We start from the raw sequence: 26,975 nt of genomic DNA, 5'->3' as shown, positions 1-26,975 counted from the left end.
GGCGGCGCATGCGCGGGCGGCGGAGGCCTTAAGGGCGGCGGCGGCCCGGGGCGGCCCAGTCGGCCTGTCAGCCGGCTTGGAGAGACGGCTGGGTCTCGCGCGGCGACGGCGGCCATGGCGGCGGCGGAGGAGAAGGTGGACCCAGCGGACGCTAGCGAGAGGTGTGTGCGGCCGGAGTTGCGTGAGCCTGGGGCGCGCGCTTTCCGCGCGGGCGGGGTCTAGACCGGCGGGGGCTCTGAGGACGCGTAACCCGCTCGGCGGCCCCGGCGGGCGTCCGGGGAGAAGCAGCCCCGACCGGGTCGGCTACGGGGTGCGGGGGTGTCTGAGGGGGGCTGAGGGGGACTGAAGGGAGCTGAGGGGGGCTTCGGCCGCGCTGTGGTGCCAGCCGCTCCCCGGGGGCGGCGGAGGGGCGGCGCGGCGTCCAGACCCGGCCCCGGCGGCCGAGGGCCTCGGACCCGCGCTCTGACCCTGCGCGGCCGCGACGGTGACCCGCTGTCACGGGAGCCCGCCGAGTGCGTCACTCTGTCCGCGGCTTCGCTCTGCAGGTAGGCGCTGTGCTCTGTCCAGCTCGGGCGGCAGCCCTGTGCCGTGCCGCGCGGACCAGCCTCCCGAGCCCTGGAGGCAGGGACGGCGCTGCTTGGCTTAGTGGGAGATGAAAAAGCCCGAATTCACCCCTGAAGGCCTGGGAGATATGGGGGTGTCGAGGGAAGGAGGAGCCAAGCGTGAGGGAAAGGAGGTTGGGTGAGTGGATATATGGCTTTGGTTTGTGGAAAACACTCGATTCACAATTATTCTACAGAATGGAATGCACGTTCACAGTTAGTGATCTTTACCATGGAGATCTGCCTTTGCTCCCAAGCTGGCGTTGCTGGAGAAGTGTGAGTGTGTGTAGCAAATTTTATGGAAGTTGGGGGACGGATGTCTAAGGTGAAACTTTTTGATGTACGAATATACAGAGTTTGAATTATTGTATTTGCCAGTAACGAATTTAATACCCTTGTCAGTAAAGGAATAGTAGTTAGCAGTGGCAAAATTAAATTGCTGTGAACGTTACTGCCTTTTTTCTCAAAGCTCGCTGTTGTTGTTGTGGAAAGTAGATAACTTCTATGCTCCGTCTACATTTGTTTAATATTTTGATAACACTTCTATTCAGATGTCTGAAGAAATACCGTAAGTGATAGAAGATCATATGGAATACCATGAAATCATGGGTAGTTGGAAAGATGCCAGACAGAAAAAGTTGTGAAATATTAGAAACTAGGTTTTGTTTGTGACTTGTTTTTATGTTGATTGGGTCCATTGTTTTGGTTGATGAACTTCCTGGTGTTGATGAACTTCCTGGTTGAGGTGAGATGCTGAATGTCACATGGACACAAGTAGGAACCTAACTGTTGGCTTCTTCCTTTCTATTTTGTCAACATTTTGGTCTCTCTCTGAGACTGCTTTTAGTTGGGCTCTTTGGTCTCCATCTTGTGGGTCTCGGGAATCCCAGGGACAACTGTGAAAAGAATTTTTGGCTTCAGGTGATAACTGGAAGTGTTGGGGACAGACTTAACGTCCTTAGCAGGTGACCAGCTGTCCCATGACGAGATGAACCTCCTCCTTACTCTTGGCATACACTTAAGCAGTGTACTGTGTCCAAACTAGTATGGCTTTCTGAAGGGTACCAGCCCAGCAAGTTCCTACGCCCGCTGGCTAGTCCCTAAAAGTGCTCATATTAAACCTAAGGGTGACCCTATATAGTAGGTATTATTACTGTTACCATTTTTCAGTTGTAACTGCAAGTGGGGGGCTACTGGTACACCACTAGCAAATAGCAGGGTTGGGTTTGACACTCCACATTCCCCCACATCCAATTAGGATTTAGTATAAGTATCTTTATCTTTGTTAACTTTCACTGGGATTGGTACTTATGTGGAATGTTGGGTTCTTGTATCTTTCATTTTGACACTTATTTAAGTGTCATTTCAGGTTTTGCTGGGGAGATGACATTAGCAAAGGAAGCAATAAAATGACCAGCAGAAGGCTTTTTGGAGTGTATGATTATTGTCTTTTTCCTTTGTGATTTTTAGTGAAGACAGGCATACTTGAAAGCCATTTGACTTTCAACATCTAACCCTTTCAGCTGCAATACAGTTGAGAAAGTTAGATGTAATAAGAGTAGGGTAGACGTCTGTGAATTGCTGCAAAGTTGTCCTAGAGAATGATTAAATATCAGATGAGTTTAGAGGGGAAGCTGTCATAGTATTGCTCAGTTGCATAGGAGACTATAAAATAGGTGGTTTGCAGCCGTATGTTAGAATTAGCTTGTACCAGCAAGTAAGTAATTGCTAAATTTTCAGAAATTTTGCCAACTGTTGGCAGCTTGAAATCAGCTATGGTCGTAGTAGTTATATCATGAAATCATAAAGAAAAATGCTACAGATAAGGGATTTTTTTCCCCTCCTTTTCTTCTCCATGGGTTTCTTAGCACCCTACTGGATTTACAGTAGAATTTGACTGCCTTGCAGAAGTAAGAGTGGATTTATCACTTGTCCTTTAAAAGACTGCTAAGATCAGTGACTCCTTCCTCTTGTCATCTCCCCTTCTGAAACCATGTCACCTCATTTAAAAATCACAGATATCCTCAATGCCACTTATCAGTGGGCTTTTATGTTTCTTAGTACTTATTTTTCATGAGTCCTTTTTAGTGTTTGACACTGTAAAGATAGCTACTCTTGTTAAACTCTTGTCAGACATTCTAGCTCTCATGGCATTTAGCTTGTTTTACGTCAGACCAGTAGTCACTTTTATTAGGTTCCCTTCTTTTTCCACTCTCTAATGTAGTCATTCACCAAGAGTCAGTCTTCAGCTCTGTGTTCTTTCTTTTTGTTCACTCACATTCCTTGAACTGTCTTGACTGTGATAGGATGGGCACCTCATCCTTATTATGGAGCCCTCCTCAGTATTGCTCTAATGATACATCTAATTGTGTAACAAATGTTTGTACCTAATTCCTCAAACATAACATGTCCAGACTAGGATGGTATTTACACCTTTGTAAATTTCCACCTTTCCATTCCCATTGCCACCTGGGAACCACCTACTTCAGACCCCCTATTCCCTGTTCTGGATTATTGCCCACTTTAGTGACACATTCAGATCCTATGCTCTCAACTTGGTTTATTTCATTAGTTGCTTTTGTATCATCAAGAAGCTGAGCCTTGTTTGTAGCACAGCCACACAAAGTGGCTTTATCATCTGACTTCCCTGACTTCAGAGCCCTTTGCAGGCTGCATAGTTCCCATCTATCTTTGGAATCTTATTTCTGCCTTGGGCCCTGGCTCTAGCCAAGCTGTAGCTTTCATTGTTTCCCAGACATGATCCTTGTGCACCTCCCATTTCCCCATAGCTTGGTTCACGTTCCTTTCTGTGACCCACGGGTGTGATCTCCCTTCTCTCTGAATGCCATGATATTTTCTTAAATGTTCTTTATACCACCTATACCATGTTTTGTAGTATAGGTAAATGTGCTTTTGAAGATACCATAAATATCTGATAAAGCCTAAAGGAGTGTTACAAGGGGGGGGTGCGGGTGGGAATTGTTTGGGGACTATATAACCAAGGTGAAAATGCATACATTGTGCAAAAATGAAAAATGATGTAAAAAATATATAAAATAAAATTTTAAAAAAGGAGTTTTATAAATGGTAAGCATCGATAAATTTTTGTTTGCACTAGCACAAACATTAATATTAAAAAAAAAACACCTAGTAGTTGATTACACATTTTACAGCTGTTACTTAAATTTTTTTCGTCCTTTGATACTCAAAGAACATCAAACACTATAAGAAATTCAAAGTTTGAATTTGATCAGGACAACAATTAGGGTCGTGGACTTGAATTATATTGAGGATGCTAAGAATATGATTCTGTTTCTTGACCCTGGATGAATGAACCCATGCTTTACTATATCCAAAGTGCCAATCACAGACCAGCAAATGCAGATTTCAGTCCTGTGACAGAGAACTTGACAAAAGATTATAAAGGCCTATGGATGGTCAACTTAATAAAAACAACACTAGACGATACGTTTTGGGATTACAGATATCTCTGAATGAGTCCTTAAAAATTTGACCTATATTACTTATAATAACCATTCATAAACATGGTGTTGGAATTTTTTTTAAGAAGTTTTCTTTTTTCTTTTTTTTGATTTATTCATTTATTTATACAAGCACTGGGTATAGTCAGAAGCGCAGGAGGGTGAGAGAATTCACCAAAGCCAGAGCGGGGAACAGAACAGGCAGACTGACTGAGATACACTGCTGAGGGGAGCAGCGGGCCGCAAGAGAGGTCTGTGCGCCATGTGGGACCCTCACTGGCCGGGGATCGAACCGGCGCTACAGAGGCTGCAGGCAGCTTCGCAGCCCAGCGCTCAACCGCTCTGCCACCAGGGGAGGCCCAAGTGTTGGAATTTTTTAGTCAAACCTCATGGTTCTGTAATTACCTATTCCTGATCGTGAATCAGTAAAATTATGTGGAAAGATGATTTTTAAAAGAAATATTGGTCAGTTTGAGACCTCGGATTTTTAATTTTGTTTTCTTTACTTAGAGGACGAACTTCTCTTAGAACTAACATGAAATGTCACTTGGATTTGTTAAGCAATGCAAATCTAAGTGTATTTAATATATCCTTTATGTTGGATGATATTGTGCCTGATTCCAAAATGGTTGGTTTTCTGTGTTAGAGATGGTAGAAAACAATTAGGGAAAAAATATTAGATAGCACTTGGATATGTCTAAAACACTGATTCTCCAATTCTGGATCTTTAAAAGTTATTGGTTAGGAATTAAAAAGGTTAAAAGAATGCTAATTAATGTGTTAAAATATATGAAAGGGCCTTTGTTGTCACTGATGTAATGGTTATTGACAATTTAGACCATTTAAGTATCATTTATTTAAAATGGCATGTTAGCCATTTAAATTATATGTTGTATGAGTGCCTAACTTACACTTTTGTATTAAATGTACTATTTTTTTCTCTTTTCCAAGAGTAAGATTTAGGAAGTAGTTCTCAGGAAAGAAGGCCATCCATTAATTGAGGAATTATTTCAGAGGAATATGTATATCCTTACTGCTAATAGATTTGAATAATCATAATAAAAATCAAAACCTTATAGTTTCTCTGTGCTTAGAGTAGCTTATAGAAAGCATTAATAACATATTTTTTGTCTTTTGAGAGCTGCAATATAGGAATGGAGGTCATTTTAAACATTGTAATATAATGAAATCCTCTTTACTTATAACCTAATTAGAAATGTTATTTAAGTGGCCAAGAGTGTGTGGAAATTGGCCAGACTTCTGTATATTTTCTTCAGAATACACTGAAACCTCTTTCACTGTTTCACAATATTTATTGATTGAGCAATTCAAGTTTAGTAATACTATAGATAGTCAAATGTCTTAGAGACAAAACAGGGACTACTAGAAAACTTATATGTTGATGGCATGGGATATAAGTAAAATGTTAATTATATTAAAAAATGGAGGAAAATTAACTGTTTATCTTTTAAACTCAGGATACTTAAAAATTAGGCTCTTAATATTATTAATTCGTTAAGCACATCTTATTTGGCTTTTCTTGAATGGTCACCACTAATGAAGTTTTTTAAAGCTTTTCTTAGAAGTCTGATGACTGAAGTGATTCTCTATATCGGTTGCAGTGGTTATAATGTAAGATTCTTTTTTTTTTTTTTTAAGATTTATTTATGCATACAAGAGCTGGGGTACAGGCCAGATGTGGGGGTGGGGTGGGAGGATTCACCAGAGACAGAGTGGGGAACAGAACAAGCAGATCTACTGAAAAACACTGCTGAGGGGAGCAGTGGGAGAGACAGGAGGGGTTTGCTATGCCATGTGGGTCTCCTCCCTGACCTGGGATTGAACTCCTGCTGCAGTGGCTGCAGATTACTTCATAGTGCTGCATCTTAACCCCTTGTGCCACCAGGGAGGCCCCAAGATTCCCTTTATTTGCTCATTTTATTAGATGCTTTAGGGCTTGGATCTTCAGCCTCACTAATATGGTTAGTGCTCACTGATGGGGCTTTGGAGAAACCTTTTGGTGTAAACTGTTAAGTCTTTTTGTTGTCATAGAGTACACATGGTAAATGGCTTTTTATATTATGATTGACAATTCAGAAGTTAGGGTCTCAGCAATGGAGATTGTATTCATTGATTATCTGTTTAAGTAAGCTGGGGAAGTTAAGTTTTGCTTTTCTATGTATTTTTCATAGCTTCAAGGAAACAGTCCTGTGTCCTGTTAACTCTTTTTTATAGGTGGACCACAAAAACTTAATTTTCACTTTGAAACTTGTGACCTCAGAAAAATGACTGGATATTTAACTAGCTTCAATCTGCTGTCCTTAGTTCCAGTATCATTTCCACAGGTCCAGTCTTCCACTAAACCGAGAGCTGTACAGCACTGAATAGCATCTGGGATCTTGTGAAAAGGGCAGAAGATCACTTTGAAGATGGAGTGAATTTATCCCAAAGACAGGAGATGAGGTTGAATGGTTGTTTTATAGGGTTGAAGCAATAGAAGTAGCAAGCCAAAAGGTGGGAACTCACGAACAAAGGGTAATTAACTAAAGGATGGAAAAGGGAAAAATAGATCCCTGCTTCCACTTTTTAGAAACTGTCCCTTTGAGCCCTATTAAGTGTGCGGCACTGAATCCTGTGAAGTATCCCAATGACTAAAATAGAAGACAGTTTCTCTAAAACATCTTATCTAGTTAAGACAAAACGGACTGGGCTGAGACATCAGGGCTTAGAAGATAGGTTTACAGTTACATGAAGAATGGAAATAAAATATTGTGCTATATTCTGTTAAATAAAGATCTTTCATTTTAAATATGCTTTAGAAAAACTCGACTTAAAAAAGAAATTATCTACTGTGATGAAAAAGGTTGCTGTGAAAACCTGAGGGTGTTTGTGGCTCTTGTGTTTAAAGAGCCCTAAAATTTTAATGTAATGCATTAGTCTTGCAAATATAAAAAAAAAAAAAATACTGCCTCTTTTTCCAGATAAACCCATTACTAGGAGGCAGAATGCATGGGTTAGACAATTTTATCCTTTGAAAGTTGGTTTTGTGATGAGAGTTAGGCACAGTTTCTGTGCTACAGGGCATTTTAAACTTCAGTGCCATGTACAGAGTAGATATTCAGATATTGAATTATTTCTTGAATGTAATTTTTTAATTTAAAAAATATTATATTTGTTTTTTTCTTTGCCTTAACAGGCTTATGGTGTCACTTGGAACAATAGTAGATTATAGTTCATTTCCCCTTAATTTTCCTTTTTTTTTTTTGTACTGACCTCTGATTCTCTCTGGCAAAGAACTATGCTATTATTTGAGGGATATTTATTTAAGATAAATAATGATACTGAGTTGTAGGTCACTTCCTGTTGCAGGCTATTATGTATCTTCTGTTCTAATAGTCTTTCTTCACATAATATCTGCACAGTATAACCATGTGCCATGAAAACCTGACTGAATACACATCTGCTTATAGTCCTATCCTTTAATCCTGTCTGTTTATGTGTGTATATATTTGCATATATACATACATATGTAATGATACTAAACTTACAAGGATATTCTTACATGTAAAGATAAAGAGACAAGAAAATTGACTAGCAGATAAAAGCCATAATATACTCAAGCCTTTTAATATGCCTCATTTATATGAAAAAAATATGGGTTACGCTGGTTCTTGTAACCTTCCTATATTGTTTGTATTGTTGATTACCCTTTTCTGGATTCACCTATTTGCATCAGTATTTCTTGTTTTTTGTTTTGTTTCGTTTTGGAGTGGGGATGGTTTAGGCCCTTTCCCTGCTCATGTCCTAGCTCCTTATTCCCATTTAAGAACCACTGTACTGTAAGTGCTCTCTTCCTATAGAAATGAACTTCATCTGCCTTTCCTCATCTACTTCTGGTATGTCTTATGATCAAGGCCTTTAGTTTACAAGCACAATTGTCAAGTCTTCACATGACTTCCAGCCATTTAATGTGGTTGACACTGGCAGTATAAAAATGATTTTTAATATGGGGTTAGCATTCATTGTGCTCATAGTGCACCTGGGCAGATAAAAACATAAATAACTACTGCAGTAGTAACTGTATCTGTATCAAGGGCTAAAGTAGTGATTAATGACCTCTGCACTTGGCATCAGAATTAGGGACAATATCTAAAAAAAAGTGACACAAGGGATTCAGGGCAGAGGGAAGAGCTGTGCAAAGTCATAGAGGCATACAATAGTATGAAGTTTTAAGAGTTATGAAGTACTATAAAAGTGCAATGTGCGAAAGACAAGATTGGAAGATGGTAAGCTGTAATGGATTGTAAGTTACCTTCTTTGTAGGCTAAAGGAATGTAACTTTATAATTCAACTTTATCCTTTTGTTAAATACAGATCTTTCACTTTAAATATGCTTTAGAAAAACGCTACTTAAAAAAGAAATTATCTACTGTGAAGAAAAGGGTTGCTGTGAAAACCTGAAGTGTGTTAGTGGCCCTTGTGATTAAAGAGCCGTAAATGTCAGTCCTCAGACATTTTAAGGAAAGTAGTCACCTGAGAAAGTCTTCGAATTCACTCAGAATTGAACTTATTTTTCTGTGTGTTACTTACTTATTTACTTACAAGTTGTATAGCTTTGGACCTTGTACTTAACATTTTGGAACCTAAGTTTTTACATCTGTGAAATGGGGATAAGTTGTACTGAGAATAACTTATATTGGAGTGGGCTTAATTATCCAGCAAACATAATTTATTGAGTGCCTATTATATATACGCCCCAGAGAAATTCTACAGAGAAATGTAGTAGGATGAGTATACAAAGCTTAGAAAAAGCTGGATCACCTATTCAAAAGTTAGCGCATTGTTTTACTCAGACCTATTTTTATTCGTGTGTTTTCTGTCATTGTTATTATTAGTAGCCCCTAAGACAGAAACTAGGAAAAATTATCCAAGAGTACAACTAAAATACTGTAAACAAGACTTGAGTTTCCCTTTTTAGGTCAACTAAAAGTAGCCTTACCTTTGAGACAGGGATGATGTAAAATGACAATTTTATTAATTCCTGCCTTTGCACTCCTTCTGAACCTTAATTAAACTCTTGTTTTAGGAATTGTTTCCTAATTAGTGCTACATAATAGTAAATTATTGTTATTGTTGTCATCAGTATATCACCTACAGCTTATTGAATATTTCTAGGTGTCTTACCTTAAAACACACTCTCTGCTTACATTTTGTGGTAGTGATCCCCAAAGATAATGGTCACCTAGGATTATGTCCATGTTTTAACCTTGGAACCTCTGAACATTGTATGGCTGAGTCTTTATAGATTTTTGACTTAACTGCAGTAAAAATTGTGAGACAACTCAACATCATAAAAACAACCAAATTAAAAATTGGTGGAGAATCTGAATGGACATTTCTGCAAAGAAGACATACGATGGCCAACAGGCACATGAGAAATGTTCATCAGTTATTATCAGGAACAGCAAATCAAAACTGTAATGAAATGTCATCTCCCACCTGTGAGAATGGCTTATATAAAAAAGATAAAGAAACAGTAAGTATTGGTGAGGGTGTGGAAAAAAGGAATTCTTCATACGCTCTTAGTAGGAAAATAAACTGGTATAACCATTATAGAAAAAAGTATGGAAAGTCATCAAAATAATTAGGAATAGAAACACCATAATATCTGATTACTCCACTTCTGGGTATTTATCTGAAAAATAGGAGAACAATGAATTCAAAGAGATATATGTACCCCTGTGTTCATTGCAGCATTATTTCCAATAGCCAAGATCTGAAAACAGCCTAAGTGACCACCAGTGGAAGAATTGATAAAGAAGATGTATATATACTCAGTATATACAACGGTATGAAAAAAGATAATATTTTGCCATTTGCAACAACATGGATGGACCTAGCGGATATTAATGATAAGTAAAATAGGTCAAGCAGAGAAAAGAGATAATATATGACTTCATTCTATGTGAAAGTAAATAAAATAAAAGGACAGATAAAATAAAAACATATTCTTGGATTGTAAGGACAAAATAGTGGCTACCACAGGGGTTAAAGGGTAAAGGGGATCATTTGCATGGTAGTGGTAGATAAAAACTAGAATTTTGGTGGCGATGATAATGTAATTTATACAGACATTGAATTATAATGTACACTTAGGACCTACATAATGTTTTAAATAAATATTGCTTTAATAAGAATTTAAGAAATGAATTTCAGAAGTTGTAAGATGATCCTGATGGGCCCAGAATGTAATCCCTAGCGTCCTTATAAATGAAGGGCGGGAGGGACATTACAGACAAGTAGAAGAGAAGACACACAAAGGAGAGTAGGCAATGTATTGATAGTCATGGACACAGATGAAGAGTGACACTGCCACAGAGTGAGGACTAGCACCACCCCCAGGACCCAGAGAAGGCAAGGGATAGGTTTTTGCAGAGAGCATCTGTTGAAAGTGTGGCCCTGCTGATGTCTTGATTTCAGCCCAAAGATACTCTTTTCAGACTTGTCTCCCTGATTGTGCTAGAATAAATTTCTGTTGTTTTAAGCTATTAAATTTGTGGTAAAATGTTACTGCAGCCGCTGGAAACAATGCACTTGTTATTCAGAAAACCCATAATGGGCTTCTTTCTCTGTATATGCGCATGCCCTTTCCTTCACAGGAAATGCCTGAACACCACTCCACCTGTTATGATAACTTTATTCTTTTATAAAGATTCAGCTTAAAAGCAATTTCCTGACCTAATCACTCTTACCTTTGGTAAAATGTCACAAATGACTAGAATAGTTCCTCATAGATAGTAATAGCTCAACAAATACTTGTGAAGTGAATTTTTGTCATGTATTATAATTATTCACCATTAGGTCCATTAGGTTTTGGGTTGTTTTTGTTTGTTTTTTGTTGTTACTTGTTTTTGAGATATATTTATTTATATGTATTATGTATATGTACATTATATGTATTTATATGTATTATTATTTATATGTATTATGTATTATTTATATGTATATTTATTTATATGTATTATTTATATGTATATTTATTTATATGCATTATTTATATGTATTATGTTATTTAGACATAACATGTATACCCTTAACGTGTACAATGTGTTCATCTGACACATTAATATACTGCAATATTATCAACACTCAGCTTTAGCTAACCTAGGTTGTCAAGTCATATAACTTATAATTTGTTTGTGTGGTGAGGGTATTTTAGCAGTTTCGAAGTATGTAATATGGTATTATTCACTGTGTATGATTAGATCTTAGAAATTACTCATCTTCTAATTGTAAGTTTATGCCCTTTAGCTTGTTTTATTTTAAAGTATTCTTGATCTTCTTTCTTGTCTCCATCTCTGTTGCCAAAACCTTATTTCATAACCATCGCTTTCATCTGGAATCTGCAGTATTTGGTCTCTCTTCCTCAATTTCATTTTCTCTTATCAGAAAGTTCTCACTTTAAATAATATTGGCTTTGTGCTAAGCCCCTGCTAATTGTCAGAGGACTGCTAACAGGCTACATTATCTCAGATTATATGTGATGATAAGCCTGGGTGAGCTGCTGCCAGGTCAGAAGTTGAAGGCTCACCTCTCCTTGGTTGGCTGTTAGCAAAATGGTCATTTCCAGCCTCCCCATATTTCCTCACCTATTGCTTCAAACCTTCTCATTTTGCTCTCTTTATTCAGCTGTGTTCTGTGTGATGCCAGCGTTGTTCTTTTCATTTACTGTTTGCTGGAATGTGAGGTTTTCCCATTAAGAGTTAACCAGTTCAGCCTAGGCAGATTTGCTTTAGAGATATGTTACTACTCTTAACCTAGATATTGTAATAAGATTTCTTGTCTCTCAACCCTTATAATAGGTACTTTTTTTTTTTTTAAAGATTTATTTATTTATACAAGCACTGGATACAGTCAGAAGTGCGGGAGGGTGAGAGAATTCACCAGAGCCAGAGTGGGGACTAGAACAGGCAGACTGACGAAATACACTGCTGAGGGGAGCAGCGGGCGTGGCAGGAGAGGTCTGTCACGCCATGTGGGACCCTCACCTCATGTGGGTGGCGGGGGATAGAAGCAATGCTGCAAAGGCTGCAGGCAACTTCGCAGCCCAGTGCTCGACCGCTGTACCACCAGGGGAGGCCCATAATGGATATATTTTAATACCACTGTGTTCCTTCCATTGAAATGAAACTACTCATGGTTTTTCACATTTTTGTACTTATATACATTGTAAGTGGTATAAGGCATGGGATGTGGGATGTGGGATGCCTTTTTCTTCTGTTCTGCCCGTTTTTAGCCTCTGTTTTATTATTTGGAGTCTTGCTAGCCATGAAAATGAGATAGACTTTGATTATCTACTTCCATGTTCACAGCCTGTCTGTATCCCAGCACTGCACCACAATACTTTGTATCTGTTAGGTGAATTTTGTCACATATAGGTATCATAACCATCACACAAACAGTAAATTCTCTATTCTGATTTTCCTCTCCATAGGCAACAGTTGGGATTTAAGAAGAACCTTAATTTAACTCTGTATTTTGTTTTTTGATGTTCTAGGTCAGGATGGCTAACTGGTTGGCTTCCCACATGGTGCCCTACATCCACATCACACCTTAAAGAAGCTGAAGAGAAAATTTTAAAATGTAAGGTTTTCTTCTTTTAAGTTAACTCAGCTATTTTATGAAAATAGGCCCAAGGTATTGCATGGCCCTAAAACTCGAGATAAGATTCTATGGTGTTTTAGTTGTTGGCAAAAGAATCTTTTTTCCTTTTCTAGGTCATCAGCAAATGCATTAATGTGGGGAGACAGGGAGTCTCAAAGTTTTTGGTCTTGCATTCTTGATAAACTCTTAAATAGTAAGGACCACAAGGAGCTTTGTTTATAGATTATAGCTTTTGATGTTTCCATGTTAGAAATTAAAATTGAATAATTTAAAATATTTTAATTTATTTATTTTAAAATCATAGTAATAAATCCATTAGATGTTAAAATAAATAGCATGTTTTCTAAAAAATAACTATTTTCCCCACAGTAATATAGTGAGAAGAGTAGCATTGTTTACATGTTCACATATTTCTTTAGTGTCTAACTTAATATCAGGTAGCCTGACTCATTATAGGCTTCTGCATTCAGAATGTTGATAATCACATAGCATGTGATCTCTGGAAAACTCCACTAGATGCCCTTCAGAAAATGAGAGTGAAAAGGCAGTCTTAGTATTCCTGTGAAAATAGTTTTGCCCTCAGAGCTTCCTAAAAGGGCCTCAAGGACACCCCAGGTGTCCTCAGACTGCACTTTGAGAACAGACTCTAGATGTTTCAGAACAGGCAGCTTTGTACAACAGAACAAATACTGTACTAGAATCAGGTGACCTGGTCTAGGCCCAGGTCTGCAATCAGGTGGTTGGTTACAGGATCTTGGACAAGTCACTTTGTTGTGCTTTCTTGTTTTGTTTTTTTTTTTTTCCTGTGAAAGGAAAGGGTCACAAAATCCTTAGAATTCCTTTTGGTTATAGTACAAGCCTTTGATTCTACAATTATAATGGTGTACAACCTTTTGTTATTGTTATTTCTAATGAACACTGAAATTTACCCATATGTGTACTGTCAGAGGATTCCCAGGTATCTATGGAATACTTTTAAGCCATAGTGTTTATTGTGCAATTAGAGAATTGGATTAAGTGGTGCAACTCACATGCATGATTATTGTGTATGTGCAAATGTTTGTCTGTGCTTGATTGTCATCTTACCATAAATGAATTTTCTTGTTTACATATTTGAATGTTTCAGGAGTAAGTGACCATAACAGAATATATCCATAGGGAAGGGACAGTTAGCTACCTTACATGGATTTTTAACATAAAAATAAATCTTATTCACTCTGTATACTTGGCTAATAGCTGGGGAAGTTGTTGTTGTGGTTTACTATAATTAAAAAAAAAAATTCTTGTCAAGAGATTAGTTAGGGTGCTAGCTGCTCAATTCATTCATTCAACAAACATATTTCCTACTACTTGGTTTTAGGTATTCAGATGGGAGTAAGAATTTACCTGTTAGAATATCAGACATGAAAGGAAGTAACTAATACAGTGGAGGACTGCTCTAAATGTGGTTGCTGGTGGTTTTTACTGAAATATGCAGACATCTGTGTTCAAAAATGTTAAAGTGGTTTGACTTGGCACTAATGCTGGATCACTTCCTTTTCTAAACTGTTGGTATTTTTCCCCACTTGATGGCATGGACTCTGTTAATATTCTGAATGAATACTGGGTTTCCTCTTTGTTGCCACTATGTGGGTATAAAATCTGAAATTGTTTCTTTCGTTAAAGCACAAAAACTCCTGGTTTTCCAGCCTTAGTCCACTGTACGTGAAATGTGCAAAATTAAGGGGTATGTCTAAAGTGTAGCTTTTCAGTTGATTATTTAATGAAAATTAACTTCAAATTAGTTTCATCTTTTGTCAGTTTTAGGAGAGACGGGGTATTTTGCCCCACAGTATTGAAGGCAAGTAAGAAATTTTATTTACAAAATTATGACCATTTGCATTTTTCATGGGAGATTGTTGGACTTAAACTTGGGACTACCTGGTGCTTTATGCTGTGGCATTCACACCATGCCTGCCACCATCTTTCTACAAAATTTTGAAATGACTTAAGATTTCAGTTAGGTGTCTATTACAGATACTGTTAATCTTTCCTAAATTAATGATTACTTTTTAGGGAGAACTGTTTCTTTTGATTTTGACTTCAGTCTTCAGTGCTTAATCTTCACTTGCTCTACAAATTAAATGTTCTCTTATTATTGTCGTTAGCGACCTTAAAGTAATGAATTCAGAGACCACTAAGTTCCTCTCTGATTTTAGGAGTGAAGTACCTTCATTTCATAGATGTGGAAAGAAGCACAAAGCACTAACATGACTTGACAAAATACCTTGGCCACAGGTATTTCAGATTTGTTTGAGATAGATTTTCCCACTAAGATGTAAAATACAGTAATTAAGAATTACTTGTGTCAATAAAAGGTGTACTTTTTTTTTAAAAAAAAGTTGACATAAAGGCTGAAGTCATAGGAATGGATATCAGATGATTTCTATTTATGATCACTTTGAAAATATTTCCCTTCTTAGAAGATGTGAGGCTTTTAATTTTCTCTTTTATGTTTTTATTAGGTGTCCCCGGCACATACAAAAAAGAACCTGTTCGTATATCTAATGGAAATAAAATATGGACACTGAAGTTCTCTCATAATATTTCAAATAAGACTCCACTTGTCCTCCTCCATGGTTTTGGAGGAGGTCTTGGACTTTGGGCACTGAATTTTGGAGATCTTTGCACTAATAGACCTGTCTATGCTTTTGACCTGTTGGGCTTTGGACGAAGTAGTAGACCCAGATTTGACAGTGATGCAGAAGAAGTAGAGAATCAGTTTGTGGAATCCATTGAAGAGTGGAGATGTGCCCTAGGACTGAACAAAGTGATATTGCTTGGACACAACCTGGGTGGGTTTTTGGCTGCTGCTTACTCACTGAAGTACCCATCAAGGTAAGCGATGGTAACAGAAGAGAGGTACCCCAGTGCTAGTCTCTAGTTCCCATCCCACTCCTATCCGGGTAGGTTCTTGATGTCTGAGTATCACAAGATAGACATTCTCTTTTTTTTTTTTAAAGATTTATTTATTTATTTATACAAGCACTGGGTACAGTCAGAAGCGCGGGAGGGTGAGAGAATTCACCAGAGCCAGAGCGGGGAGCAGAGCAGGCAGAAGGACCGAAGTACACTGCTGAGGGGAGCAGCGGGCGACAGGAGAGGTCTGCGCGCCATGTGGGACCCTCCTCCGGTGGCCATGGCCGGGGAGCAGCCGGGGATTGAACAGGCGCTGCAGAAGCCGCGGGCAGCTTCGCAACCCAGCGCTCAACCCCTGCGCCACCGGGGAGGCCCCGATAGACATTCTCTTAAAGAACCTTATAAACTGGTAGCCACAATTGATGGCCAGTTTATTAGTAGAAATGATTATGTTACATGCTTCACAATGTAAAGATTTGAGAAAGGATTTTCTATTTGTTAAATTTAGAGTGTATACAGTTTAAGCCACAAGTAATAATTATTGTGATGCCACTGCTTGTTGTTACTATCCTTAGACTTATGGATGCAGCAGACGCTTCTTAACCTTTTTCAGGTTATTGTAAGCTGCCATGGGAAGCCAGAAGGTTAGAAATTAGAAGACCTAGACATTAGTGTACTATCTTTGTGACTTAGAGCAAAGCTCTAGTTTCCTCTTTTCTAAACTACAGAAAATATATCTGTATAGTTTCTCTTAGAGAGGTTTCTTTAATTATTATTATACTATGCCCTAACCTTTATTAAGAATTAAGAATTATTTTTCAGTCATTGAATTGATGAGTGTTTGCATTGGAACTTTGTAGCAATTCCTCCTTTCTATGCCTTATTTACTTGTGATATTTCCTATTATTTACATTGGTATTCTGGGGGGAGGTCACATTTTATTGTTAAGAAAATAGAAGTAAAGTTCATTTTTAGTTTGCTTATTTTGGGGGAAAGAAGCAAAAAAGATAGGCATTTTTGTGTTGCCAGTGTGTTCTTCCATTATACTCACTTTTAAATCCAAAACTGGAACTGACTTTGACCTTGAAGTCCTAATGAGACATGAATGGTAGCAAGGAGAGGGTATGCACTTGTGAGGCTATCCTATTGCATAACTCCAGGTGTATTGTTTATGTAGAATTTGACAAGAGGAGCCAGGAGTCTTGTGTACCTGAGTTTTTCTTTCTCTAGTGCAGCCAACTTTTTCTCTAATAGAGAAAATTTATTGTAGTTTTATCTAAACTTTAGCATTTACACCTGATTTTTCCAGTTCATAGTCCTTAGACAGTAATAGTCTTGTCAACTGGCAGACCTCTTCTTTCAAAACATCCATATTTCTTAGTTAGCTTTTGGGGTTGCCATCTTTTATTGTAACCTATGCTTAGTGACAAAAGTCTACCTGTAGTTGTAGGAAGAGGAAGAGAGGATTACTTGTGCAACACAAAAGTCTATTTGTAGGAGTTCGCCTTCTTTTGTTTCTTGCCAGATGTTTATTATGTCTGTCTTAGTGCATTTATCCCCTGGAAATGTGACATGAGACTCTGTGGGTTAGATTATGATCATGAAATCCCTACACTTTTAGAATCCTGACCCTTCATGGCTCTGACTATTTGGATCATGTGGTAAAATTGTCATTTGCAATTATGAAATGCTATAAAGAAATTAAGGGGCTTCGGTGAATCGGAAGGGAATGACCACTTTAAAACCACCTACAGGAGAGAAGAACAAATTTTGAATGGCTTTGGGGACAGAACCTTTGCTTATTTTTTTTTTTAAAGATTTATTTGTTTATGCATATAAGAACTAGAGTACAGGCCAGAAGTGTGGGTGTTGAGAGGACTCACCAGAGACAGAGCGGGTATGGAACAGGTGGTTTGACTGAAATACACTGCTGAGGGGAGCAGCGGGCAAGTCAGGAGAGGTCTGCTGCGCCATGTGGGTAGCTCCCTGGCCGGGGTTTGAACTCGTGATGCAGTGGCTGCGGACAGCTTCATAGGCTGTGTCTTAACCCTTTGCCCCACCAGGGAGGCCCCCCTTCACTTATTTTTGGAATAAAATAATTGGAAATGCCTTCTGTGATTTCACTTTTAGATTAATGTGCTGTGTATGGTTACTCACTGTGTTGAGGAATCTTGGTCTGCCATTCTGCAAAATCTTCACCACACAGTATCTGATCAATTGCCTTAAGATGGGAATGAATGGAGCGTAGAGTAAGCCAACTATAATAGCCAGAGTGTTACTTCCTTTCTTGCATCTGTATGTTCAGTGTTTTCTTCTAATTTTCCTTTCCTTCTGATACCTGTTGTTCAGAATATGTTTATCAAAGAGATCCAATTCAAATAAAATAGAATAGATTACAAGTAGTCTGCTCTTTTCCAGTAAAAGATTGTGAGATTATCTTACCTTTTGACCTTCGCAGGCTTTCTTTCCTGACTATGTTCCTTCCTTCTATACTTCCTTTCCTAGACCTGGGCTGTGCATTTTTTGTCCACCCTTCTTGAGAAGCAAGGCTGTTCTACTGAAATGAAGTTGGAAGCATATTATTTGGTTTATTGTTTTCTGGGCTTGCCCCATTCTCCCTCTAGTGGCTTAAAGTCAATATAAAACATTTGGGGCTAACTTCATCTTGAGAATGCATCATTTGTACACTGACTGGAGTTCATTCTGGTCCTTTTTCTTATTACTCCTTTCATTGTTCCATAAGTAGGTCCTGTAGACTCCTTTATGCAGTTTGGTTCTTTGTCTGATCTCTTAATTACATTATTTCCAGATGGTGGCTGACTTTCAATCTTATCTAAGTCAAGTTTATATATTCCTGTGTTTGGACTCAGCTGTCCCAGCATGTTGGAGCAGCTGTTTTCTACCACTTTGCCCTTTAGGCTGTGATCTTCTCACCCTCCTCAAACTCAAGACCTATTCTAATGACTAACCTAGAGAAGAATGCTTCTTGATGTTTTGAAATTGATGGGATGTTCTGTTCTTCCTGCTCTGCTGGTTCATGATTTTTCCTACAGTTTGAATCTGCTTCTGATTCTTAACAAAGGGGTCTGGCAGACTTACATGTGTCATGCAGCTAGACCCATTTCTTAGATGTGAACTAACAATCCCATCAGGCTATCTATAGAATAGTAGAGGTGTGTTCTGGATTATTATAATAGGTTAGATACATGGTAACACCAAGTAATTCCAGTCATTATTATAATCCTTTTCACTAGCAAAGAGCCTGAGAACTTACAGGTCCAAGGCTAGAATGATGTGTGATCAGGCTTGCCTAAAAAAGTTAAATCACTTGCTGTTCATGTGGCTCTAGCCACTATCAACCCATGCTCCTGAATAAGTTATTCTCCAGTAGTCTTCCAATTTGTGCTACTATAACCAGCTAACATTTATTGGATATTATTTGATAACCATAAACCTAAGTGCTTTGCATGGCTTATTTCTTTTAAAATCCTTATCATCAAATATAAGCAATAATTACTTTCTGAGGCCTTTTACCTATAATGGAAGCAAACCATATATAGCTACAGTTTAGATATTGTTGCAGAGCTTTGAAATTATTTTTTCAAAATCAACTATAAACCTCCATAAGAATTATATGTGTGTGTGTGTCTGAAACAAAAGTTTTGTGAAGTAATATATTTATATATATCTTTCCATTCCAAATTATATAATTTTATTAAAAACAGATTATCTCGGACTCTCTAAATGAATTTTACTAGCCACTAATGCAGGATTAATATAAGAAATAATAGTGATATTCTGATGTCATCTCGGGGACCAGGAAAATTCATACTGGATTAACTCATCTGCTTACTCTATAATTATACTTCCTAAAAACTGTTATTTTTATAAATGAGGACCTAAAGGAAATACAGGAAAGCACCACACTCCCAATATTAAAATATATTTTAATAAAGAGTTCATTTTTTTCTTTAGGAGGTAATTTAGTGGTATAATACTGGCTGTTTCCTTAATATTTATACTTCTGACGTATCTCCCCCTCTTTCTATCAAATCTCACTGTGGGCTGTAATAAGAGGAGTTTTGGAGATAGTATCTGCCATTAAAAAACAAACATTAACCCTCATTTCTATCCCCCTTCACATTAACTGTTAGAAAATAGTCTCATATAACTTTTAAGCTGTGAAGTCATCATAAGTATGTGGAAATCTCACATAATCACATCACTCCTTAGATGCATAGTTACATTCTCTTAATCATCCTGATGTCATAAAATTTAGAGTCTAATATTAAGCCTGGGCAAAGTTGAGCAAAGTTAGCCAAAGTTAAGCTTTACCTTTACTAACATGTTTGTCTTAGGTTGCTTGACCTGTTCTGAGGAGGGAGAACCTTCTGGCCAATAGCTTGTTTTGACATCTGGTAGTATCTTTGAGTCAAGGAAATATTGGATTTAGCCCTAGTTCTATATTAATTAGCCCTGTGTCCTGGGATTGATCACATAGTGCATCTCAGCTTCTCATTTGTGAGATGAAAGACTGCTGAATATTTCCCAAAGTCCCTTGCTTTGTGCTGGGTCTATGCTCTGAAGTTTCTGTTTGAGAAAATGCAAAGGTCTTATTACTAATTCATCCATATCTGTGTTGACAAAAATAAGAAAACATTTTATATTAGGAATGAGAACCATCTGGAAAGCCATGTTAGAATCATTGTTAGTTCATTCTTGAAGATTTTGCTAGCATTTGTTGGTGGTTTTATTTACAGCTGAATGTCATCTTGTGGCAGAAGGACCTTTTGCTTAGTTTGGGATCTTTATGATATATAATAACTGGATACAGCCACATGGAAATATTGCTGATAATACTGGTTTTCCTTCATGAGAAACAGGTCATGTAAGATGGAAAAAATGAAAACTATTACGACCTGAAACAATTTTATATGCAGTTAGACCAAAGACTTTGTATCCCTTTAATCAGTAAGAAAGAAAATTAGGAAGCGATTAGGTAGAATCTAATCCCAGTATTTCATGATGTCATTCATGGGTAGGGGAGAGGTGTTCTCTTCACCAAACTGCAATCCCAAACATAGGGGTATACTTTCAGCATTATCCTCGTGCTTGTGAAAAGTTCATTGAAAGTCCCTTTGGACCCATCTAAAGTTTCAGTGCCTTTTAAATTTTTAGAATAGTAATGCATAGGCAATAGCTATTGTTAGTGTCTGAAGGTATTTTATGGATGTAATGTTAGTCTTTAGTCATTTCTGCAATATCAGTTTTGAGATACATGAACCATTGGATTTTTCTGAGTGGTCAATGATCTATGTCATCTCCAGTAGCTTAAACAACAAATGCTGTCTTGTTTCTCAAGAGTAGTCACACAGTTACCACATGGTTTTATAGCTCCTTTACTGTCCACATTTAGACACATTGAAAACAAAGCCCTCTTTTTACCATCCACCTCTCAAATCCTACCATATCTCAAAAGTTTGTGTGTAACAAAAGCATGATACAACCATTGTTCAGCTATTAGTCTTTATTTTTTTTTAAAGATTTGTTTATTTATGCATACAAGAACTGGGGTAGAGGCCAGAGGTGTAGGGGCGAGAGGATTCAGAGGTGTAGAGTCAGAGTGGGCAACAGAATAGGCGGATTGACTAGAAATACACTACTAAGGGGAGCAGCAGGTGAGTCAGGCGAGGTCTGCTGCGCCATGTGTGTAGCTCCCTGGCCAGGGATTGAACTTGTGCTGCAGTGGCTGCGGATAGCTTCATAGGTTGCGTCTTAATCCCTTGCACCACCAGGGAGGTCCAGCTATTAGTCTTTAATTTGAAGGTATTTGAAAGTGTTTCATTCTACCTTTATTTTGTACAGTCATATTAGTTCTTCATAGTCCTGGGGTGAAGTTGTCAAATGAATTTAAATCTATTCTTTCCCAAACAGGGTTAGTCATCTAATTTTAGTGGAACCTTGGGGTTTTCCTGAGCGACCAGACCTTGCTGATCAAGACAGACCAATTCCAGTTTGGATCAGAGCCTTGGGAGCAGCGTTGACTCCCTTTAACCCTTTGGCTGGCCTCAGGATTGCAGGACCCTTTGGTGAGTGCATATGACTGTGTCCTAGGAAAACAAAATGTTGATAGATTAACAGTATTTACTGATTAGTATTAATATTTAAAATCTTAGAAACAGAAAAACTGAACCTTACTTTTTCTCCTCTTCCTCTGAAAAGTACCACTCCTGGCATAAAGATGAATGAAACTATGTTCCTCTCCACAAAAAGGAGCCTCTATATTGTAATAAGTAATTAGGTGGGGGGCAGGAGGGGCCCTACACCCCCTTTAAAGCCTCTCACCTCAGGAGTGGGACTGTGGGGGTTACTGTGGACTGCCTTAGCAGAGAGTATTGCTAGTATCTCGGGAAGATACTCTGAATTTATTTTTCTACAGAAAAAAATATGTCCTCGTTCATTTTAATTAGATGTTAATGTGTTGTAATTATGGGGAAAAAAGTAAGTTAATAATAAGTTAATTTTGGGCCTCCCCGGTGGCGCAGCGATTGAGCGCTGGGTTGCAAAGCTGCCCGCAGCCTCTGCGGCGCCGGTTCAATACCCGGCTGCTCCCCAGCCACCGAAGGAGGGTCCCGCATGGCGCGCAGACCTCTCCTGCCGTGCCCGCTGCTCCCCTCAGCAGTGTATTTTGGTCCTTCTGCCTGCTCTGCTCCCCGCTCTGGCTCTGGTGAGTTCTCTCACCCTCCCACACTTCTGACTGTACCCAGTGCTTGTATAAACAAACAAACAAACAAATAAATAAATCTTTACAAAAAAAAAAAAAGTTAATTTTATGTGTGAGTTACTCTATTCTCCCACCTTGTTAATAGAATTTATTTTTCTGCAAAAAAAAGTCATTGAAAATTAACATGTTTTTGGGCTCCTAAAGCACATTTGTAAGTCAGTGTATAATACTCTCTAATACTTATTTTAATCTTTTCTTAAGGAACTTGAAGTGAGCAACTTCGAGGCTCTGTGCTTCTTTGCATCTAAACTGTATGAATACATGTATACACGTGTACGCATAGCATTCATTATACAAGCAAACACTAAAACTTTCTGTATTAGTCTATAAGTTAATTATCATTTAAATCCCTGATATGACTTTAAACATTTATTTCCTATTAAATAGGTTTAAGTCTGGTGCAACGTTTAAGGCCTGATTTCAAAAGGAAGTATGCTTCAATGTTTGAAGATGATACTGTGACAGAATATATCTATCACTGTAATGTGCAAACTCCAAGGTAAGAATTATGATTCTAAATTTATAGTGTGTGTGTGTTTTAGACTTTCTTCTTTTGAAAATATGTGAGTGTCCAGGAGACTTTTGTCAGAAATTAAATGACTAAGTTTTAAAAGACAACTAAATTACTAATACTCATTTTTGTCTGTTCATGAAATGCTTACTATGTAAAACAAGTACTAGATTCTATTGACATACATTCTTCCCCTAAAGTACTTATAGATAAGTTGAAGAAGTTGGTCTTCTTGGTCATGTCTAGGAGGTGGGCAGAGTTGAGAGATAAAGAAGAACTTCAAATAAATAGCAATCCCAAACTGAGTCTGAACATTCTACAAAGAAAGGGTGCTTTATTAAGCAAAAGTAAATGGTTTTCTGTATCATGGATCTTTTTAGAGCTTTTTAGACTTGACAAAGGGTATTAAATCTACCAGGTATGTGGGAGATACTTGGCATCATTTTTTAAATTCATTTGATGATTGTACCCCTCTTTTACTAAGCAGCATTTAGTGTTTGTAGACCAGTGTGAGAAAAACTGCAGCTGTGGTGGGGAGTAAGTGGAGGTTGGTAGAGGGGGAGAGGAATTCTGCATGTGTTTTTACAATGATTAGAAGCAGAGTGCATAACAATCAGAGGGAGCAAGAGGGTCAAGAAACAAAGATGGTTCTTATTTAAAAATTAAAAAATAGGACTTGGAGATGTTGGGTATAAGGCACTAACAGAGAAAACAGAGCCTAAAGATTGTGGAAAGCTAGGAGGAGACTGACAAACAACATCGTAGGGTTAAGGAGATGATCAGGAATGGAGTAGGAAAGTGAGAGATCCAGTTCTCATGCTTCATTGGGTACCAGAATTATTGGGGGAGCTTGTAAAAAATATGATGCTTGAGCCCAGTTTCTAGACTCTTATTCAGTAGTTCTGGGCTGCATCTTTAATAAAATATTTCCAATGATCCTAGTATAGATGTGCCATGGATCACACTTGAATGCATAGAACTGGTACCTCATCCTTTCTAAGATTGATATTTGGGTGGAAAACTTAGTCCACTTTTGGCAGAATATCTACAACTACTTCATTAAAAGATTGAGGACATGGAGGCAATTGAGGTGTAACTGTAGTCCAGTCTTTTTTATAATGTAGGTTAGAGGTTCTCTGGTTCTCTGCCAAGAGTGAGGAAGGCTGGAAAGGTTTGTGGATCCTCAAAAGATTGATATTTAAGACTCAGTAGGCAATTGGGTTTGGTGAATTAGGTCTACACAATATTTTTTGACTTGTTCCAATAGTTTTTAGTGGTCTGTCCCAGGTACAGCATCCATTTTCCTGCATGGTCTTAGTGTTTTTATTCTTTTATTCTTACACTCACGTTTCATGATTATGTGTACCCATATGGTCTTACTTTGTTACCTTTCTTATGGTAGAACTTGAATTCTTCATAAAAGCCATTCAGAAATATGTCTAATATCACAAGGGAAGTAGAAATGAAAGCAAAATTTGCTTCTTTTCCTTTTAAGTGATGAGCATTCAAAAATAGGACCCATGCTTCAGGATATATCCTGGGAGTTTTCAGAGTATTCTGTGTTCTCCCATGTGCTTATACGTTAGTTGTGACCACATGGGAGAGGCTCAGTAAAGCAGAGTTTATTACTGTACTCACAGATATCAGAGAGGAGAGGCATTGAACACCATGAGGAGTCACAGGGAGTACCAGATTTTGGTCAGGTGGTAGAAGGCAAGAGTGAAGGAAAAGCGTAGGCCAGAGCCTTTTTTGGGATTTGCAGAAAAGGCAAAGCAGAGTAGAGTAAACACTTCAGGATTAGCTAGTTGAATAATTTCAGAGGACTCTGAGATACAGGGGTATTCTCTGATTACCTGGTACCTGGTCTTGGGATGATTAAGGCCAAGGAATATTGCTTCTTGAGATGAATGGGCAGGCAGGACAGTAGACCACAGCTCTAGATTGTTAAGGTTGCATATCAAAGGCGTGTTCCCCAAAGAGTCCTTTGCTCTCCCTAAGAACTGGCTAGTTCTGGGATGCACAGTCTCTCCCCAGCCAGAGACATGTTTTTCAGATGTCAAGGATCATAATGTGCAAAAAAACTGAAAAATATAAACAGTACACAAAGAATACTTAATCTGAATTTCTTCTTACCTTGGTATTAGATTTTATCATTGCAGGTAATTTAATGATAAGGACTTAGGGTTGTATGCTTTGATTTAGAAAATAATTTTTTTAATAACTAGAATTTATAGCAGCCTTGTTTATTTAACAAAAGTTTATATCATCTGTGGCATAGATCCAGAAATGTATAACCTTCTGTGGTGTTTGTTCCATATACTTTCCAGTACATTATTTTCTGTTTGAGCTAAGGTTTTTCTTAAATAGAGGAGAAGCTAAACATGAATGTGTTTTGATGAGAGTGATGCATTCTCATCCTCAGGAGTCATATTATGATTTTCCCCATTTCCTTTAAGTGGTGAGACAGCATTCAAAAATATGACTATTCCATACGGATGGGCAAAACGGCCAATGCTCCAGCGAATTGGTAAAATGCACCCTGACATTCCAGTTTCAGTGATCTATGGTGCCCGGTCCTGCATCGATGGTAATTCTGGCACTAGCATCCAGTCGTTAAGACCACATTCATACGTGAAGACAATAGTAAGTGTGTGCCTTATTTTCAGTTGTAGGTTAAATCTGCTCTATTATTTTTGCCTTCAAAGAGATTGCAGGTCATTCTTGCTTGTTCACATCTGAGCTGTACCTACAGCCTCAATCAGAGACTGATGGGGCAGGGTTTGACCCACAGAGATCTTCATGTCAGATACTGAATCACCTTTCTTTGGGGACTTGCCTGTCCTGAGAGCCACAACATCTCTGAGGTGGGAGAGACTGAAAGACAGGTGCCATGGTCCTCAACTAAGTCCCACCTTACAGGGCAGCACATCCTTACTTTGTTTAGTTTACCTACTGGTCCCGTAACTAGTGGTCAAATTAGAATAGATTTTTTTTGTATATGAAAAAATTTAGAAAAGTCAACAGACTTTTCACTTTATTATCAGTTCCTTTATTTGATGAAAATACATTAATAGTATCTATGGACCAGTGTTGCTTATGCTTATTCTTTTTTGTCTTAAATATAGCTGTTCTTACTTTCATTGCTAAGTGTCTTTGCGTCTGTCATTGTGTTTTATTTACATATTATCTGACTTCTTTTCCTTTATAGGCTATTCTTGGGGCAGGGCATTATGTGTATGCAGATCAACCAGAAGACTTCAACCAGAAAGTAAAGGAGATCTGTGACACTGTAGACTGAGCACATTGAGGGTGACCTGAGAAACCTGCTGAATGGCACAATTCCTCAGCAATAAGTCCTAACTACGATGAAGAGTAAGGAATACAGCAAAAGAACCACACAGTCTTCCTGACTGTACTTTCACATGTTTTCTTTAGGAAGTCGCTTGCACATTTAAACCAGTTAGTGCCTTCTAGAAGAATGACTTTCCTTTCTCCTACACAAAATTGAAATATACAAGTCTCCAGATCTACGAGCTTTAATAAAAGGTTATTTGTCCCTCTGCTGTACTGAAAAATTGTAATTTTTCAACTGAAATTTTTTTCATTTCTAACTTTGCTGTGCCAGGTGCTTTTTATATTGTAGTTGATATTGCCAATTTTAAAAAGTGATTTCTGGGTCTATTTTATATACTATAAATGTGCACTTTATTTTCTTTTACTGCTTGTATTTGCCATGTCTAATAATTTGATATAGTTAATCAAAATTTAATGTATTTTTTGGCAAAAATTTGTCAGTTGTTTAGAATACTTCATTTTTGAAATGGAGTGATGAGACAGCATTTTGGATAAAAAGATGGGAGTTGATTACTAGCGTTAATTTTTCTGATTTTCTTCTGTTCTCTATTTAGGCTATAAAGCCTTGTTCAGCATTTAAAATATGATCTGCAACAACATGCCCCTTGAAACCTTCAATGTGTGATATAATTCTATAATTCCAGGGAAACGTGGTATTAATACTTACGTGATTTATGTAT

At 38.0% G+C, this 26,975-nt stretch overlaps 1 protein-coding gene across 2 annotated transcripts; it reads left to right on the top strand.

Annotated features, from left to right (window-relative positions):
- ABHD5 (abhydrolase domain containing 5, lysophosphatidic acid acyltransferase) lies at positions 1 to 26,239 on the top strand (the record flags this gene model as incomplete). Of its 2 annotated transcripts, XM_084247599.1 has the most annotated exons (7): positions 1 to 161; positions 12,642 to 12,727; positions 15,253 to 15,625; positions 21,581 to 21,735; positions 22,818 to 22,929; positions 25,398 to 25,584; positions 26,150 to 26,239. In XM_084247599.1, the coding sequence occupies 7 exons, from the start codon at positions 115 to 117 to the stop codon at positions 26,237 to 26,239; spliced, it is 1,050 nt and encodes a 349-aa protein (XP_084103725.1). The 2 variants fall into 2 exon arrangements, with proteins under 2 accessions (XP_084103725.1, XP_084103724.1); XM_084247598.1 differs by lacking the exon at positions 25,398 to 25,584 and having other exon boundaries at positions 115 to 161; positions 26,150 to 26,213.
- Between the last annotated feature and the right edge of the window lie 736 nt (positions 26,240 to 26,975).

Source organism: Talpa europaea (genome assembly GCF_964194135.1).
Source record: "Talpa europaea genome assembly, chromosome: 11".
Classification (NCBI taxonomy): Eukaryota; Metazoa; Chordata; class Mammalia; order Eulipotyphla; family Talpidae; genus Talpa; species Talpa europaea.
Note: the sequence above shows the minus strand (reverse complement) of the source record. Positions and strands in the feature narration are given on the sequence as shown.